Genomic DNA, 20,674 nt, shown 5'->3' with positions numbered 1-20,674 from the left:
TTTTTTATTGTTTGAATTTCTTAAAAAACTACACAGTTTGAAAGCTGGGACTTTGTTTAATATCATAAGTAACCTGCTCTGTCTTGTCTGTCGACGTGTTGTTAGTGTCCTCTTTGCTCCGTGATGCATTTATCACTGCGTGTGGCGTGACAGCGCCACGGCTTGTCAGACAAAGCAACCGTAACTAAGGGGGGCGGGTCTTTGAGATGGGTCAATTCGGCTAGGTATACATCCGCGCTAAAATATCAAGGTGAAAGTCATCATAGCTTGCGTAGTATAGACCCAGCTCCCAACCCAACTTTGAGAATAGATTAGTGGCGATATTTTTTTTATCGCCCGATAAGATTCTCACGTTAACGCAGCACGTTAATGCCGATAACGGCCCACCACTATTATTTACTCACCCTCATGTTGTTCCAAACCTGTATGAGTTTCTTTCTTCTGTTGAACACAAAAGAAGGTATTTTGAAGAATGTTGGTAACCAGACAGTTGATGGCACCCATTGACTTCCATAGTATATTTTTTCCTACTATGGAAGTCAATGGGTGCCATCAACTGTCTGTTTACCAACATTCTTTAAAATGTCGTCTTTTTTTTTATATTTAATTTTTGGGTGAAATATCCCTTTAACCTAGCAATGCATAACTTTTCTCACTCTGCAAAGATGTCACAACATCCAGTGATATGCTGCTTGATTTACACACTTTGTTTTAGCATAGTAATTATAGTTAAATTGATCATAGTATCTCCAGGTAAACAAAGAATCAAAATAGAAAGAAAGAAAATAAGATATTCTATTGCATTTCTAGGTCACTAATCAAATAAGCACATTTGAAATCCTTTGTATAGATAATAATATAATATTAATATGCTAATAATATTATAATTTAAAAAAAAAAATGAATTGAATGAGCATTCGATGGGAAAAACAAAAAACATTTTCACTTGTGATCTCAGATATTTGGAGCCCACAGTATCAATAAACAGACATGTTCATGTTTGCCACAAGGAAAAATACTCAATAATTAAAACTTAATTTCTGTTCTAATATCAAAGCAGTGCTTAGTATGCAGTGGGGTTATATTTCTCATGTTAGATGTCACAATCATTAACCACATCCTTTAGCTGCAGGCAGCTCACAAATCAACACCAGAAGTCACAAATCAGTGGGTTCCTTAAGGCTGCTCTGCTCAACCCAGTGGAGCTGAGATCTCATATCTGCAGATATATTTTGCTTCCATTATTTAGGATGCATCTAGTTGAGAATTTTAATGAAAATGAATGAAATTGTTCATTTTTTGGTTTCATAACATAATCATGCATCGCAAGAACTGAGAGATGATTATAAAATTGGATTGTGATGATGAATGATGTACCAAAATCACCCACCTTTGGAAAGTTTTGTTGATCTCTAAACACTGTGTGTGTGTGTGTGTGTGTGTGTGTGTGTGTGTGTGTGTGTGTGTGTGTGTGTGTGTGTGTGTGTGTGTGTGTGTGTGTGTGTGTGTGTGTGTGTGTGTGTGTGTGTGTGTGTGTGTGTGTGTGTGTGTGTGTTTGTGTTTTGTAGCTGGCTCAGGATGAAGGAAGTCCAGTGCGGGGTTTCGCTGTTGTGGAGTATGAAACGGCGGAGCAGGCTGAAGCCATGCTGCTGGAGATGGACAGACAGTTGATCCAGGGTCAGGAGATACGTCTGTCACTCTGTCCCCCAGGAACCTCTGGACGCAGCACTCTCGCCGCCCTCATCGCTGCTCAGGGTGTGGTGAGTGACGTGCACATTCACAGGGGACAAGTGACATGGTCTTTATCGTCACATAGCAAGCAAAGAGCCACATATTCATGCAGAAGCATTAATGCACACATGTGCATGTGTGAAACAGCAGTGGTGACAGTTTAATTACAGTATTCATACAAACCCTGCTGTTTCAGACATCTACAGACCTCCGCTGCATTTCCGAGGCCTGAAATAAACTGCACGGCTATTTTCATCATGCTGGACAGATCCACATAAACCAGCATCCTGTCTAAAACATCACTGTCCTGAAGACACTGTGTCAGTGGTGTTGAGCATTCACTGATGTTCTTCAACACAATGGTTTTGCTTTGGGACTCTTAGATTGTCTTTATAATGTTTGGTTTCTAAACTTTTCTTTAATTTTGTTGGTTTCATGCTCTCAGCACCCAATAATTCAGTACATTCAGTACATGGTTAAACAATTAGTTTATCGCGCGTTAACGTACTTTTTATTTTGAAAGTCCTTTGATCACTGCGTTTGAATACACATAGATAGACTACAACCGAATATAACACAAACCATGGGTCACAGGAGGGGTGGGATGTTTATCAGTAGGCTACTGGCTGCTTGGGATGAGCGTCATCACGCGTCTCAAAGCACTTGTGTGCCTAAGAGAGCTACAGCGCGAAAAAGAAAATATCTGGTGCGGACAGAAAAATGGAAAAAGGTACCCACTGCTATTCACTCAATAAAAGAATCACATTGCTAAATGTTTTTGAACGTTTTTATTTCGTTTGGTTTAATAATTAACATTACCTTTGCGAGTCTGACTCTCACTGCACTCGTGAATTAGCAGAACTTGACGGGGACATTCAAATGCTTAACAAACGCTTTATGTGACCAACAATTCTGTACATGTTTATTAAAGCATACTGTGTGGAGATACACAAATGAGCCCTAAATATGAATGCAGCACGTTTATATCTTAAACGGTTTCCTCTCATGTCATCTAAAGAAAACGCTTAATGCACTTAGACTGATATTAAAGATACTAAATTCTATGTACAAATAAAGCACATGCAGAAAAACGGATGACACCAAAATATAAACTTTCAGTATCACTTAAAATGCAAGCATTTTATACATTTTTTTCATAACGGTTTTATAAAGGTAGGAAATTGCTTAGTGTGGTTGTCATTTGTTAAAATAAATATAAAAATACAGTGTGTTCGTGTCCGTCTGTCCGCTGAATTTGACCCATAATCTCTGATTCTCCTCATCTGTGATCATGGAAAAGGGGAATTACAATGAAAGTAGGCCTACTCAATATGCTTGTTTAAGCATCATTTAAACGTGTCCAACAAATAAATGAATCGACTTTTCTCAGTGTGTTAATTACATAGATTTATTTGGATATTCATACGATGATATTCATACGATGGCTGAAGCAGCAGTGAGCATCCAGCGTGCGACACGGTAAACAGATCAACACTGTAAACGAAATTCTACAAACCTTAAGTGAAAAAAATAAAAATAAATAAAATGATCATGCCATGCGATAAAATAGCTTCTATTCCCTGCAAACGATACCATTAAAAATGTTAACGTTCCACTTAATGGCAGAAACAAAACAAAAGGTAAGCAAGAATCCGTATTAATTTCAATACGAGTAATAGAGGGCGATCCTGTCAAAATGGCGGCGCCGCCCCGGCATGCAACGAGGTGTGACGTCGGTTCATATTCTCTATTGCACTTTTGTTCATACAGCAGTACTTTGAAAGAATAAAATTACGCAATACACTACTCTTGATCGTTGCCCAGCACTAATATATATATATATATATATAATATACACACACACACACACACACACACACACACACACACACAGGGCCTACAACTAATTTATGTGTGTGTGTGTATAATATATATATATATTATTTGTATTTTTTGTAACAGTGTAATAGTGTTTGCTGCCATTTTAATGTCTTTGCTGAATATTCATTTATTTAATAAAAAAAAATAAAAAAACACCTCATTGACCTGATCACTGAACTTTATATGCAACACAAGAAATGGTAATATATATTATATTTGGTTGCATTTTATTATTTGTATTTAGCATCCTTTTTTCTCCCAATGTGACAAGCTTATTCACAGACCAATTTTACTGTCTTAGAACCACTGAATACCCAGCCTACACACACATACACTAACACTCAAAATCACTCTGTCATGTTCTTTCATGTCTCAGACAGTGTTTCTCATTGATGTTTTGTTAGAACATAGATTTTTTTTGTCTGACATTTCAAATGTAACTTTAATTGTGCCCATTTCTTTTTGAATTTGGAACTTAATTCTGTAGACAGATGCAGTATATTGTTGGCAGAGCAGGTTGCTACATCCGAACATTGATTGATTTCATTGTTCAACGTTCAGCTTTTTGCTTCTGGTGGACAATAAAATATCTGACTACTGTTATCTTTTTACTTTTACATTTATGTATTTACCGGTACCAGGAGTTTTTATCCAAAGTGACTTTCAATAGAGGAGCATAAGCAATTTGTCACAGATTCTCAGTATACAATGGCATATTTATTAGAAAGCTAGATTAGGAAACAAGCTAGAGCAGAGGAGAAATGCAGAGAAGAAAAAGAAGAGGATTTTTTTGTTCTTTTTAAAGATGGAATATGTTTAAAGACCCCATGAAGTGATTTTATGAAAACAATTTTGGTGTATCCACTTTATTGGACATATGAACCAGGAAAATGAAGTACATCTTATCCTTCCTTTTTTAAAATAGCTAAGAGCCTTTTGAGCCAATAGTCAGAGGCCGGTGGTATTATGAGAGGGGACATTCTCATTCTAGATCATTTTATTGTACAACATTTCGTTTATGCCCCTGTGGCAAGTCATCAATATTTTTGGTCTGTTTTTCCAGTGCAGAATTTAAATATATTTATGCTTATTAGCAATTTTGTCAACTTATAAAAGCAGATAGATGACAATAATACAATTTTGATTTCATTAGGTCTTTATTGCATTGCTTTATTTCTTCTCTCCTCGCTCCTTTCTCTTTCTCCTCCACTCTCTCTCTCTCTCTCTCTCTCTCTCTCTCTCTCTCTCTCTCTCTCACTTCTGCCTTTTCCTCTGATAAATATCAAGCCAAATAGAGCAAATGCAAGCTGACATTTCTTAGGAAGTCCACCCCTCCGAGCCACAGGCATCTCTGTACTCTGTCTGTATCTGAGACACGCCTACCCACTCATACACAGACCGTGAAGGCACAAGCTTTCCCTTCAGTCTGACGGGCCATTGCTTTTGTGTGTGAGTGTAGTCATATAATTTTAGCACTTGCTTGGGGACTAGCAGGTGTCTGCGCTCGTCTTCCTCACTGGTTAGTGCTTTAGGAGGTCATACGCAAAACCGCAAAAAGATACGTGCCTACTGGTTACATATCAGTCATATTCAATGACTGCTGTGTTATTGTCATAAGAGCGTGAATTGAAATAGAGTTTGTTCAGGGTATTTATCATAGTTACAGAACTTTATGTAAAAAAAGCTTAAGTTTAATTGCTACCTTCTATTGTGTGAGTAAGATCAAAATGGTGCCAAGGTTAAAGTGATTGAACACTTGGAATTTATTTAATAAACAATATTAAGTGAAAACTTAATCAAAAATGAAATAAAAAAAGTAATATAAACTAGTCATATTGATTTAAACATGTTTTAACATAATTTAATGATGAAAACATATTTTACAGTGTAGATAATCCACCAGATGTTTTTTCAATATATGCAGTCAATGTTAATTTGTTTGTTCTTGTTTATTGCTTTTTTAACGCAGTATTTTTTTAAACACAAGTTACATCAAAGTCAGCAAAAAATAGCAAAAAATGACAGATGGAGCGATAATAACTGACATGATCCATGATAACATGATATTTTTAGTGATATTTGTAAATTGTCTTTCTAAGTGTTTTGTTAGCATGTTGCTAATGTACTGTTAAATGTGGTTAAAGTTACCATCGTTTCTTACTGTATTCACAGAGACAAGAGCCGTCGCTATTTTCATTTTTAAACACTTGCAGTCTGTATAATTCATAAACACAACTTCACTCTTTATAAATCTCTCCAACAGTGTGTAATGTTAGCTTTAGCCACGGAGCACTATCAAACTCATTCAGAATCAAATGTAAACATCCAAATAAATACCATACTTACGCGATTAGACATGCTGCATGACAAACACTTTGTAAAGATCCATTTTGAGGGTTATATTAGCTGTGTGAACTTTGTTTATGCAGTGACAGAGTCGAGAGCTCGGAAGGGGGCGGAGAGCGTGCGATTTAAAGGGGAAGCAGCCGGAATCGGCGCATTTCTAACGATGCCTCAAAATAGGCAGTTAAAAAATGTAATTAAAAAAAAATCTATGGGGTACTTTGAGCTGCAACTTCACAGACACATTCAGGGGACACCTTAGACTTATATTACATCTTGTAAAAAAACGTTCGATGGCACCTTTAAACATTTTTACATTGCTTTAAAAATAATAAAAACTGTAATTTAAAATTACAATTATTTTATACAGTTATAAATTGTAGTATACTACTGGGCTGTTAAATGCTTGAATCTGATTGGTTGACCAACATTCTAAGGTGTGCAGTTATTTTCAGGGAAACACATGGCTAAAGTAGTTCTAGCAGGTCTTGACCGCATTGCCGTTCTATATCACTTCACCAAATGATTTCAGTTATTTTGATAGGTCCTTGCAGCCTACAACCGTAAAAGTAACAAAACCCACAATGACACTGACCAAGCAAATAAATATATTAAACAATAGGATGAAAACGACAAATTATTGTCATTGTTTTTGCCACAAAATACATTTTATTGTGTCATCACTCTATCAAAAATACACACGTACTGTATAGTACGGACACACACTCGCACAGAAACGTTTTGTCAGTGCTGCTCTGACGAATTAATCAGTAAAATAGTTTAGCAACTTGACCAGCGAGGTAATAACTGTGCGGTTCGTCAGGTAACGTTAGATAACCTTTTCGCTATTAGAGACACCTCTGCCATCAGAGATTGTACAGACTCAGGTAGGATAATTCGCATATGCTGCTTATTCTCTCTCTTTCTCTCTCTCTCACACAACATTATATAACTGTTTCAACGGCATTATTGTGCTATCAAGGCTCAAGCCTCCATTACTAGTTCGTTTCGGAATTAGCAACAGAGGCTTGGGATGAGATGCGTAAGAAAGAGTGTTGTGTTTTAAGGACAAAAACTGACACATGTCTTGAAATACAACATCGGAACAGTGTCTTGAGGTGTGGTAACGTAGTATAAGCAGAATAATTGACTCCGGGCTGTTGAATTCTTAGAAAATTAATAAGAAAATAAGAATAACCGCATTACCACCTTGGGAGTGCATTATTTTCTAAGAATTCAACAGCTTATTTCTTACATAATTAATTTATAAAATATCATAAAAAAACTAAAACTACAACAATACAGTAAAAAATATTTTGATATTTTTTTGGTAAATTTGATTTTACTTTAATTTTTGATACTTGCTGATAGTGACACCTGTATTTTCATTGCATTTGTAATTTAAAAAAAATAATAATTTGGGTAGAGAAATCAAAAGAATATGAGTCATATTACTTGATTTTATAGTCATTTTCATGCACAATTATGTCTGTTGAAATGTATTGTATGAGCTGTGATTTTCAATGTTTGTTTCATCATTCTGTCCTAATTTATCTTTCATTTGATGGCAGAATGCACATTTAGAGCTTTTCCAGTGCAGTGGTACAGTAATCACTTGACATTTTCTGGTAATGATGTGGGGAGCCACTCATTATACAGAAATCATGTAACATTTACGTGTTTTTACATGTGCAAGATTTAGTTTTAATCCAAATGTGTGATGTCAGTTTTGCTATTGGTGCATCTGTAATTTTTTTATATTCCTTCATATTATACCTTTAAATTGCACTGAATTAGTGCTTCATACGCTATCTGATCTCTTAATTCATAATATTTCCTTTATTTATATATCTGTACTGTCAGTTATTTGAGAACTCAAATTTTAGAAAACATTAGATAACAATAAACCACCAGATGTTGTTTCAGCATTTGTGGTTTCACTGAATTTCCTAATGGTATGGAAAATAAAGCATTTGAGCTGTGGTTTATGGCTCTTTGGAAGAACACATCAGGAACAGAGCTCTCTGCTAATCCATCTCTGAAGCTCTAGGCAGGGGGCATGATGGGACACGGCCCTGCTTTTGTGTTCCTTATAAAGAGATAGGCCTACTGTCTCTTTCCAAATATTCCACCCATCTGCTGCTTGACCCAGGGCCATCACCACCATCACGTTCCTCTAATTCTTAAATGATTACGTAGATGTCCTCTCATTCCTGAGTATGTTGTTGCATCCTTGGCTTCACCCATTCCAGTATGAAAGCACCACAGTGTGTGTATGTGCACAAGTTTGTGTGGGTGGGGGAGTAGTAGTCAGCAGATGGAGTTGGAGTGTGGTTGGGATGGATCCACACCTCTAGCAGACATCAGAGATCTAATCAGGGGTTCCACATGTCTGCAAGCGTCTCCCCAATGCCAACAAATACACACAGTCACACATGCTCACTTACTGCTGGGACATAAACATTCCACATAAACATTTGACAAGACGTCAAATATGAAAAGGAAACAAAAAAAACACTTAACCCTATAAAGCGTTCTGAACCATATTTGATATGCAAATTTCTAAAGCCTCTAAATTATGAACCTGATAAAAAAAAAAAAAAAAACTGTTGTACACAGTCTATACATGCCTTCTGTCGTCTGATTGGTAGTTTTGCTACTTTTTAGCAAGTAAAGGGCCTTTTAGTATAATTCTAAAAATGTCCACCTTCAGGTCATGCTGCACGTGTCTTTTTGCTGTGAAAGCTTCTAAGTGAGCATAAAAATAGCTTTTATATTATTAGCAATATTTCAAGATGAACACTTACTGAACCCAAGCAACTTAGAAAAATCATTTTAAAATGTGAAGCTTTTGAGGATTGTTTATTTGCACATTGTATTGCATTATACTGTATATTTTGCCACCGACAATAAAAACTAGAGTGCTTTGATCATAAAAATAAGCATTTAAATATCACCTTACTAAGATTTTTTGGGGATATAAAGTGACATCTGATATTTATATGCATTTGATTTAAATAGTCTGCGATGCTCTCACTAATTTGCATTACAATCAGAATTTTATCTTACTGAATTTTTGGCCATATAAATATTAGCTACTGCACCATTGCATAGTTTTTGCCCAAGCTGCATATCTTTGCTCAGTTTAGACCTCTGAAAAGCTGAGGTGTTTTTGTAAACTCCATACCATTCATCAAACTATATGATATTTAATATATTCCATATATCATACTACTGTTTTTGGGTCATAAGTGCCTGATATATTAAATATGACACTCAACAAAAACACATACTGTATGCATTTCTTTAAGATTATTTTTTTGTCTAAACATCCTGAAAAATTACTTACTAAACATAAATGTACTTGATATGCAAAATTATTTAAAATAGATGTTTTCAGAAAGTACAGAGCCCCAGACATGACATGCAGAAAAAAAAAATTGTGTGCACAATTTGCTATTTCGCTCCCTCGATTTACTTATTTGTGGGCACGATTTACTATTTCGTTCCCTCGATTTACTAATTCACGCGCACGATTTACTAATCTGTTCCCTCGATTTACTAAATCGTGCGCATAATTTAGTAAATCGAGGGAACGAAATAGTAAATTTTGCGCATGAATAAGTAAATCGAGGGAACGAAATAGTAAATCGTGCCCACGATTTATTTTTTTTTCTTGCATGTCATGTGCGGCGCTCCGTAAGAAACAATTTAAGTTTTTTAAGTAAATTTTTACATTTTCGCATAATTTCACTAAATTTAGTGAGTTTCATGTTTTATTTAGGGTAAAAAATATTAGGGTAAGACTAAAAATTAGACAAAAAGCACCATAAATTTATCATAAAAGAAATTCATACAACATATGTACCACACTCCAAGAGATCTGGAATAAGAACTTACATTTGAGTCTATTCCTCACACAAAGCTATGAAATGACTTTGAATTATACATAAGTTATAATAAACACGTTGTATGGAACTTTTTATGGTGTTTCACTTTTTTATATTGAAAAGTTTGGCCTGGATATTCTTTTAAAAAAATCACCTTTGTTTCCCACTGAAGAAAATATACTTTTAACTGAAGATACATTTCTTACTTAAAATTATTTTACACAGTTTTAATTCCAAGTAAATTATTCTTATTTAAGGATGTTTAGAATTTTTTTCTGACAAAAATGTGAGGAAATGTGTTATTAATAATAATTGCTTGGATATGTCTTTTCTTTATAATAAAACATGAATTGCTTTTTTATCTTTGTCATATGTGTGTTCTCCTCTAGATGTTGAGCAATAAGAAAGGTTTACTGCCTGAACCCAATCTGGCCCAGTTCCTCAACAGTATGACCAATCCTGCTGCTCTCCAGGTCCTTATGAGACCCTACCCCACCGCCAAACGAGGAGGTAACGCTCTCTCTCTGTGCCTCTCTTAAGTGTCTCTTTACTCATTAGCCAAATAATTTATTGAATATTCATGAGTTATACGTTTAAGTACTTTTTCAGACAGAACCAAAAATGTTTCCTGTGAGGATTGTCGTTTTTGAGATGAAATATCTCTCATGTCTCTGCATGTGTGTGTGAGTAACAGTGATCACCAGAGCTGTGGATTCTGAGCAGATTTTTCTCTTGATGAAAGCCTAATCATATATTAAAATGAACTTTTCATTGGGTGGGAGAATAAATGAGCTGAGGAAGAAGTGGAGGCCGGAGCTTAAAGAGAACACACAATTACAACACTAAATATAGCACATGATTAAATGTTAAACTTCTCTACCTATTCCTGAGCAACTTGCCATTAGTGCTGAAGCTGGAATTTTGGAATGACGAAATCATGGGCCACCAGTATCAGCCACATACTTTCTGCTGTCCATCTCTCTTACTTGTTTTGTTTCTTTTCACATTATTTTACTCTCTTATTTTTCCCCATTCATGTTGTTTATCTAATGGTTTCCCAGCAGGAAAGTTTGGTCGACCTCACAATCTCCCCTTCCTGCGTCCACCGTTGACTGCAGCTTTGCTACAGTTAGGAAAAGCACAGCAGGTACATGCTTTCTCTTGTATCACCTGCAAGACTGACTTAATGCTGAATGGTGTTTCTTTAATTTTGGGCACTTATGGTGCATATTTTAAGGGTTGATTTTTATTAAAACTACATATTTCAGTTTTTTTTTGTTGGTCACATTAAAACATGAAGGTCACATTAAAGCTTTCTTGAAACTTTTTATAATGCATTCATCATTTATGCATTCCAATTTATATGGGTCATTGACAAATAAGGTTTTTAAAAGTGTAAAAAACATAAATGTAATTTAAATAAAATTTATTAATTTTAACTATTCAAAGAGTTAAATGAGAGTTAGTTACTTTGCTTCATGACCATGTGGTCCTTTGCAGGTGTCTGAATGAATGCACTTCCTGTCACGTGATACTGGCCGCATTACTTGATCCAGAACGGTCCCTTTATATTGGTTACTCCAAATGACATCAGTGAAATTCATTTTCCGGACATTCTTTCTCATAACAAAGCAACAACTTCTACACATAATTTTAAAAACATTTTGCATTATGTTGATATATGATGTTAAAAAATCATGCCAGAAAAAAAAAAGATAGATATTTTAATCACAAATGAAATGGCTGTATTGGTCTTTGGACGGTTAAACCAAATGACCTTTTGACACTTCAGAAATCTTTAAAATACCTTTATATGTAGCAAAGTATAATTAAAACCTTTTGGATTCAATAAAAGAGATCTAGTTGTACTACCTTACATACTTTGGATGTCATATCTTTATTTTTTATTTCTATTAAGGCCTTTGGACAAAAAAAAAAAAAAGTGACCCATCACGTCATTGACCCATATATAGATTTAATTCTTACCAATGACCCAGACTTGAAATATTTAACTGTGAAAATCCATCATAAAAAAGTATAAATTATTACCTTTTTTAGGTCTATAATATTATAAACAAATAATGTAATAAACATAAACCATTTCATTATTTACATTTTTGAAAAGGTTTTCTTGAAATGAGAAGGTAAATGTCACTTGTGGACAGAATATTTACAATTTTTCCAAATTAATTTTCATTTTATCTATTTAGATTATATAAATTCTACCAATGAAATTAGCTTTAGCAACACAAAGGAGTATGCAATTTTATTTCAAATATATTTCAGATGTCATTTCCATTTTTATTTCCACCACCAAATGAATAGTGATGTGAGGTGTGGTGGAAATTACGTTAGTTCATGATGGTTCAGGGAGAGAAGAAAATGTCAAAATGATGGAATTCTCCTGTGATGCATGCATATCTACTGTTGGACATTTTAAGTAGATGGTTTAAACTTCTGAGAGTGTGAAAGGTTTATTTTAAGGGAAATTCCTGTCAAAAAGTAAAGAAACACCCTAATCGTGGATAAGAAGGTACTGTACAGCAAAGAACACTTTAGAGGGAAATATGTTATGATGAACAGGCACCTACTTCACAGATAAATAGAAAAGCATAAAGAAGCATGTTTAGCAATCTACCTATCTCTCTTTCTTTCATGCAGAGTGCCATTCTTGGAAACGGTCTTGTTCTACAGAATCTTCTTCACATGCAGATGGCCCAACAACAGCTTTTACAGATCAAGGACAAGCAAATCACTAATGTGTGTGTGTTCACGTGTTTCAACATACCCTTAACAATAGAAATACATCACCACATTACCAGCTAAATAATGCATGTTATACAACAACAATCTGAAATTGTGTTAATAGTTCTTTTTTTTTGCAAGGATATTATTGGTCTGTATGAAATTCTTTTGCAAATAATGAGAAAACTGCAGTATTTGTTCAGAAAAGCATTATTTACATTTATTTTTATATAGAAGTATTAGAACCATACATCCAGCTGGCGTTTTTAATGCAAATTTGAGGTTGTGGTTAAAGAATAATAATACCATCCGTTGACGGAAAATTTACATGAAAAAATAGAGCAATAATTCATGCAATAATAACGCTGACATAAATCTCCTTTAACGCATGTTTGTGTTTTGTCTTGGAGTGTGTATTTTTGTAGCCATAATATCATCTGTGTGTACTTCATCTTTCACTTGCCACATGACCCTGTTATGGCCTGACTGCTTTCTTTTCTTTTCTTTTGCATTGCTCTCTCATTTCCTCTCAGGTCCAGGGTCTTTTAGGTGACCCCTCCAGGCTGCTCCTGCAGAAAGTTCTGGGTCTTCGCACTCCAACACCGGTTTCTCTGGGGAAGGGATTGCTGGGAGATTCTCCCACAGGTAAGAGCTTTTGGTTGGGCGGTCAACCTTGCATGCCTGTTCCAGAGGTCTCATTCGCTACTGCAGGGAAAGACATTTGCATTGCAAATCCTCAAACTGTTTGAAAGCCCCATTATAAGCAGGGCGAGACAGCCGCTTCAATTAGTATTTCTTCCTTTGTGCTTTCATACAGACGTGTGTCTGTTTGTGTGTGCAAAGTCTGGTATAGGCATTCATCAAAGCATTAAACACCTTTGAAGAGTATGTCTTTGTGCAGGGTCATTTCTATTTGAATATCAGTGCCATGCAGGTGTTACAGTGAGGGAGAAATTGAAATACTTTTCCAGAGTATGAAGTTTATGCATTGAGTGCTAAATCTTTTTTTTTTACTACAAAAGTTTAACAAAGTTCTCTGGTTTGTAGAGTTGGGCCAAGACTCCTCTCCGGTCGCATCCCATGGTGGAAACTCTGGGGCTGGAATGGTGTCACATGTACCTGGACGTTCACATGCGAGTTCCATCACTGAACAGAACGGAGTCGCTGCAACATGCCTGGCTCCGGAGAAACAGCCTGCTCCACCCGGAACCACAGGGGGATCTGTAAGCTCCCAAACACAGCTTCAAAACTTTCTCCCTGGGATTAACACACCAAGTCTGGGACATTTGTTGGGGAGCACAACACACAAAGCTCCAGCCAACCACCACAGTTCAAGTGTCCAGACTAGTACTGCTGTCACAGTAAGCCTTGTTGCTTTTTGTTTGTTTTGTTTTTGCTTCTCCAATATCTCACCTCAAGACAAAAATGATGAAGTCTGACACATTTCAGAGCTTTAAAAGAATAATTTTGTCATCATTTACTCACATTTGTGTTGTTCCAAACCCATATCACTTTCTGTCTTCTGAAGAACATAAAAGGAAAACCTTTGATGAATGTTTATTCTGCCCTTTTCCATAAGCTCAGTTAATAAGCTCAGACTGACCCTTGAGGCTACAAGGAATTTTATAAAACAGTTACTGCATGATAAAATTATATAATTTATTATGCAAGGGATAATAAAATGTACATTATCGAGGTTGTTATCGCAGAATAAACTCTGACAGGGTGATAAGGACGATCAGGTTTTCAGGGTCTTGAAGGGGTTTATTTTGCAATAACAACCGGATGTATGTACGTTATCCCTCTTATTACATGACTACTACACAAACACAAAATACTGATTTTTGTTGAAATACTTTTGTAGCTCACTAAGCGCAAAAACATTTAAATGATAAAGTAGTCATACCACTTATTACATGGCTTTTCAACACATAAATAATTAAGGGGACAAGTGATATTGATTTGAGGCCAAACATTTGTGAAATTTTACGTTTATTATCTCATTATCCATTACAGTCTACAAAACAATCGTCCTGGCAAGATGAACACAGTAACAATATTACAGCACTATTAATACTGTCTGATGGTTGTTATCGGAGAGTAACACACTTCGGAATGCCGCAGATAGCCTATTCCAGATAGCCTGGTAATAAATCGTTGCTGCTGGGCAGAAACCTTGTATATATATGTATGTGTGTGTGTGTGTGTGTGTATATATATATATATATATATATTATTTTTACACTTTTTTTTTTTTTTTTTTTTTACACGCTAAATACAAACATGCACACACTGTCTGAAGTGCCTCTGTCAACCTCCTAGAATTCCATTTCCATTGTTCTGTCTGGAGGTGTCTTTATTCAGACACAAACACTCAGCCACCTAGTAGAGCTCAGTGCAGACACTGACAGAGTTCTGAGCCCTAATGACAGGCCACTAGTGCTGCAGGCTCTGATTACTCACTGCATTTCTCTAAAGGCTAATGGAGAGCTCTGTCTTCTGTGTGACTGTATTAGAGATAAATGCCAGACACTGTGCCAGTACTTTTCCATGTCATCCCTGCTCTTGGATTGCTGTTTATTTGTGAAATCTTTGAAAGAAAAAGCAAAGATGCTTTAAAGGAATGTCTGTCTTTCTTCTGTGGAGTAAGAAAAGGGAGATGTTTAGAAGAATGTCTGAGTTTCTGTATGGATTCTAAAGACATGGAATGTAGGCCATGAGATGTATTGACTACTTTTTTCCTTTTTTGATCTTAACAATGTGAGACACCATCCATTTCTGATGTATTGAAAAATATGGGTTAGTAATTATGACAGAATGTTCATTTTAGGTTATGTGTGTGTATATATATTTAGGGCTGTGCGATATCACAATTTTTGATCATGAATTATGAAAATGTCTCCACGATATGGTTTGAAGAAATACTGTAGTATCATGCTACAGTGCATTCTGTCAGTTGAAGTTCTGCCGCCTCTGTCCCAACATACTGTACAACTCCACGTACAGTGCTTAATAAATTTATTAGACCACCACCCAATGTAAGGTTTGTGCCACAGCTGCCCTATACTGACACATTACCAAAATCATTTTTTATGTTTCTGTAATAGTTAATCCACACCAGTATGTGTAAGCTCTATGTGTATGCAGTATGTGTAAGTACGGTTTCTAATGCTAAAATATAATTATTGGGATTTAATGGATTCAAAGATAGACACAAAAGTTTAATCAAAAGCAAGTCTTTGGGAACAACTAGAAACTGTTTGGAAGTCAATAACAACAGACTGTGGAAAAGTATATAAAAATTAGCAAGAGCGGTACATTAGTAGAGCGCTGTATTTATTTACCAGTAACATATGTAATATTATATAATAATACAATATACAATGATATGTAATGCATTATAAAACAGATGGTTCTGGTCCTTGATGCTGATTGGTCATTAGCTGATTTTATATATTATAACACCTTGACCTAACCAGATGCAATGCAGTAAGAAATTTGCCTGTCCACACCAGATGCGACACTACTATGAGATGTGACAAAATCAATCAAAAATCAGAGCCAATCACAAGAGCGTGTGGGCGGAGTCTTTCTGCAAGAGAGACAGCTGTATTGTAAATTGCTTACATAATTTAAATAATACAAAATTCACAAATCCCTGTCCTATAAAATCAGTCCCCACTCTACATTATTTCTCGCTGAATAGTCAGTTTCACTTGATAATACAACACACTGCAGAAATTAAATATATTGCGAAAGATGTTTCATGTTATCTTTATAGTTGTATGCTCAAATTTGGAGATGTAGCAGACATTTCAGTCTTGCTGTGTGGTCTATATATGAGCAACTCAGTGAAGTGCCAAAATTAGCATCCAAAAAACTAGCGTATTGTTTTGCTCTTCTCAACCTGTCTCTCTCGCTTGCTTTATCTCTTTCTGTAGAGTCAGTCCAGTTGTCAGACATCTCTGTTGGGAGACCCTCCTAAAGAAGTGAAGTTGCCTTCCAACCCATATCTAAACCTGGCTAGCGTGCTTCCTGGAGTGGTACTACAAGGTACGTGCACAATCAGAACGACACACACTGAAGATGACTCACTTCTGCCAGACCTTGGAATGTATCTCATCTCTGTCAGCTCTATTTTTTCAACTATAATATTTACAGTGTACGACTGTCTTGTTCCTCCCTGCTCAAGGCCACAGCCAGATGGGCTGCAGCCCACACCAGCAGAGAAGATAAAGACTGTCTGTATGAGAGATGTTCTAAATTGGTGTCCCTGAGCAGGCCATGATTTACATCAGTATTTTTGTGTCTCCTTTAGCACCCTGCAACAGTAAACCTCAGACTGTGCAGGCACATACTGGGACATACAGTGCAGTCCTGCCACCTGCCACCAACCCACCCAGTCAATACAGCGCAGAGACCACTCCTGCAGAATACAGTCACCAATACACTCAGCAATACACACAGGTAACTACAATACCTGCAATACACATGTGTAAATGCACACAGGTAAACATACACATGCACAAACATCAAGTGAACAAAAGTGACAGTAAAGGCATTTAGGTTGAAAAAATGCATTCATCACAATGTTCAAAACATTAAATGCATAGCAACTTTAATGAAACACTATATACTGTAATAACTACTAAACAAGATTCATCACATCTCTTTCCTTTTTGCATGATATGCTTCTCTTGTATATGACTTTCTTCTTTCAGCCGAACACAGTCGGAGTTATATTAAAAATATCCTGGCTCTTCCATGCTTTATAATGGAAGTGATTGGAGGATGAGATTTTGAAGCCCAAATAAGTGCATCCATCGATCATAAAACGTACTCCACGTGGCTCCGTACACAATGACATGATGTACTATGTCGCAGAAGTTAACGCTTTTTGGACGCAAGACGAATGCACATGGCTGTCGCGCCAGAAGCTCGTTATTTTACTTTATAATGTTTTAAATAAGGATATTTGTCTTACACAAACTAATCAATTCGCTTCAGAAGGCCTTTCCCTGCAAACATTTGGACGTTTAATGACAGTTGAAAAGAGATCTTTCCAACACGTCCTGTCATGGTTAAAAAATTGTTCCAAAATGAAATTTGAACGGACGTCTTAGACGTTATCTTATTAATTAAGCATTATATATTGAATTACACATGCAGCTAAAAGTCAAAGTAACAACTATACATGCAACTCCAGAGAACTGTACACCTGTACAAACATATCTAAATGAATTTTTAGGAAATGTTCTGTGTTACATATTTTTACCGATTTATGCCATCCTACCGTGACCAGAGACCCAACGTTGCCGTCGGACCAATGTTTGCTGGGTTATTAACCATCCGAAGCCACCTGGAGTATGTTTTATGAAATGGATGCAGTACAATTGGACACAAAAATATGATATATCATTTGCAGTCACCATTTTTGTTGTTGTTGTTTTTGTTTTTGATGTTAGGTTTGTTTGTTTTTGATGTTAGGATTGTGATCCTGGGATCTTGTGTATCAGATGAAAGTATTTGACCATTGTGGAATACAGACATTGACAGTCAAAGAAAGGAAGAAACCCCAGCGTTCACTGCAACGATCAATCAGTCTCGCTCTTAGCCCACACTCGCAAGTCTTTTCTCCCCCGTTATACCCCCACAATTCCTCTCTCTAACACAGGTTTCCACTGAGCCCCAGATTTGACAGCGAAAGCCAGGGAGAGCGAGAGGAATGAGAACGAAAACAATTCTGCCATATGCTTAGCTGCACAATAGCGATAGATGGGTCTATACGGAATAAAGAAAATGAATGTTCAAAACAGAACAAAAAGAGGTCCATCAGAATGGAGCTGTGGTGCACCATCGTGTTCTAGGCAGAGTTAGCAAACGATAAAAGTTACTTCCATTTAAATCAGTTTTTTTTTTTTTTTGTCCCAACTGAGCTTTTTGTTTATCACTTGGTTTGTATTTCTGCTTCGTTGCACACTGTAACCCTCACAGTAAAATCTCATTGGCCCTAAGCCCCATTTCACATTAAGCATAAAATTTCTTCTGATATCTATGACTGGAGTGACAAATCACTGCTCATTCGAAACTTGTCAGATCATACCTAGTTTGGACCAAGGAGGTCTGTTATAAGCTGACTGTCAGCAGCTGGCTCGGCTGGCCCAGAACCCCCTGATGTATGTGATTTAAATGATAGTCTTAGTAATAGTTTAATCGTTTTAATTAGTTTAAATAGTTTTAGTTTTTGTTAACAATAACACCGATGGTGTAGTTATGTCATCTACCAGCAGGGGTTAACTGCCCCAAGCTAACCAGCCAAACCCCAGGTTAGGATACAGTAGTATCCCAGACATGCAGGTTCTAATCCACCCTGTGTCATCTTCTGATTATCATTTCCCCTTCTTTCCCCCCAATAATATCCTGTCTCTCTGCACTATTCTGTCAAAAAGTCATCAAATTAAATACAAATCAGAATGTAAGGATTTCAGCAGATGCAAAGGAGAGGTAAATGTGCTCCAGGAGAGGATGGGAGGAAGGAGAAAGAGTTGCAGTCCTCCCACAGTCTCTCAGATTCCTGCCAGTGTCTTTAGGGTGATCCCCTACTCATTCTCTGGCGGAGAGTTTGGATGGAAAGTAGGATTAAATGGCTTAAATGTGGGTCTCCCTCTCATTACTGCCGGCGTTCCTATGACAATACAAGAAGGAGTGGGTGAGAGTTGGAGGGAGAGAAGGGGGAGCGAGAGATGCAGAGGGGAAAGACAGGAGGGAAGAGGAAGATTGGCTGTGAGTTGTCTGTCCCATCTGGTCGCACACTCCCACACACTCCACCAGCTTTAGTGAAATGAGACAGTGAGCTTCACGCTGTAGGTGTCCAGAGAGAAAGAGAGCAGGGAATGGTGAAAGGAGTGATGGGAAGGAGATGAGAAGGAAGAATTATACTAAGGGAATGGTAGAAGAGAAAGCTAGTGAAACGGATTAGGCCACAAGGTAAGACGAGAGGAAGATGAAAAGAGGAAGCAGCTCAGGAGCTGTAGCCTAGCAGGCATCTGATGGCAAAACGATACAATGTAGTCAGTGTCATGTAGAGTCAAGTAGCCAGACTTTTGACTTTCGGCATTAAGTCTAGTCCACTTTGATGCTTATTCTGTCCAAGGTTCACCCCCTTAGGGAGGAATAAATTGTCTGATCTACATGTAAAGCAGGGGTAGCCAACCCTGCTCTTGGAGTGCTATGCTCCTGCGGACTTCAGTTCCAACCTTGCTCCTACACACTGTTCCAATTTTAGGTGTGTTAAATAGAGTTGGAGTTAAACTCTGCAGGATGGTAGCTCTCCAAGAGCAAGCCTGGCTACCCCTGGTGTAAGGGACCTATAGAAGCCATGGGACAATCTAAAATCAGATGCAAAACTGGCATTGGTGCTCAAGGATCTTTAGTTTAGTTTCTAGTTTCTCCTACAAAACTCAATGTTTTTAAAAGATGCAATGTCATGTAATATGACTCCCCAATCTTCTTGCTCAGAAGACCCCATTAGAGCCCTGCGCGGGACTGTTTTCTTCATCCCGCCCGCGCCCGCCGAATTTCTGACCATTACCGCCCGCTCCCGCAACGTATGTGTTACACTCCCGCCCGCTCCCGCAATATGTATGTCCACTCCCGCCCGCACCCGCAAAACTCTGAGAATTTATTCCCGCACAATAGATGCATTGATTTTGTGTCTTCTCCCGTCCCGCAGGAAAAAAAAACACGTATTTGTATTGATATTATTAAAGAGATTCATGGGGTTGTTTGTTTCGTTTCCCTGGCCTGCATGTAAAAAAAAAAAAAAAAAAAGACAAAACACACAATACATTCAAATATAATTTCGTTTTTATCAAAAACTTTGCACATAAAAATAGACTGCTTTGCAAAACAAATATACATAATATGAAACTAGGCTACATGAAAAACAGCAGTTTTACAATTATTAGCCAAATGTCGCAGGTATTCTGTTTGAAAAATACAAATAAGAATAAAAACATTCAAACTTAGGCAGCCTGCTCAATAACACTGGCATCATCATGCCTCTTGACCTAATTAACAAATGG

General features: G+C 36.8%; 1 protein-coding gene across 4 annotated transcripts in view; it reads left to right on the top strand.

Moving 5' to 3' along the window:
* raver2 (ribonucleoprotein, PTB-binding 2) overlaps nt 1-20,674 on the top strand; it is an 80,865-nt gene that overhangs the window by 51,430 nt on the left and 8,761 nt on the right. For 2 of the 4 annotated variants that reach the window (XM_067374693.1, XM_067374695.1), the window contains 8 exons: nt 1,569-1,760; nt 10,235-10,355; nt 10,907-10,992; nt 12,507-12,605; nt 13,124-13,235; nt 13,638-13,951; nt 16,532-16,643; nt 16,909-17,057. In XM_067374693.1, the coding sequence (XP_067230794.1) occupies nt 1,569-1,760; nt 10,235-10,355; nt 10,907-10,992; nt 12,507-12,605; nt 13,124-13,235; nt 13,638-13,951; nt 16,532-16,643; nt 16,909-17,057 (1,185 nt within the window). The remainder of the gene's footprint in view (nt 1-1,568; nt 1,761-10,234; nt 10,356-10,906; nt 10,993-12,506; nt 12,606-13,123; nt 13,236-13,637; nt 13,952-16,531; nt 16,644-16,908; nt 17,058-20,674) is intronic. The other 2 variants (XM_067374692.1, XM_067374694.1) reach the window with 2 other exon arrangements.

This window comes from Chanodichthys erythropterus, chromosome 21 (assembly GCF_024489055.1).
Source record: "Chanodichthys erythropterus isolate Z2021 chromosome 21, ASM2448905v1, whole genome shotgun sequence".
NCBI classification, from domain to species: Eukaryota; Metazoa; Chordata; class Actinopteri; order Cypriniformes; family Xenocyprididae; genus Chanodichthys; species Chanodichthys erythropterus.
This window is presented reverse-complemented; position numbering and strand designations above follow the sequence as displayed.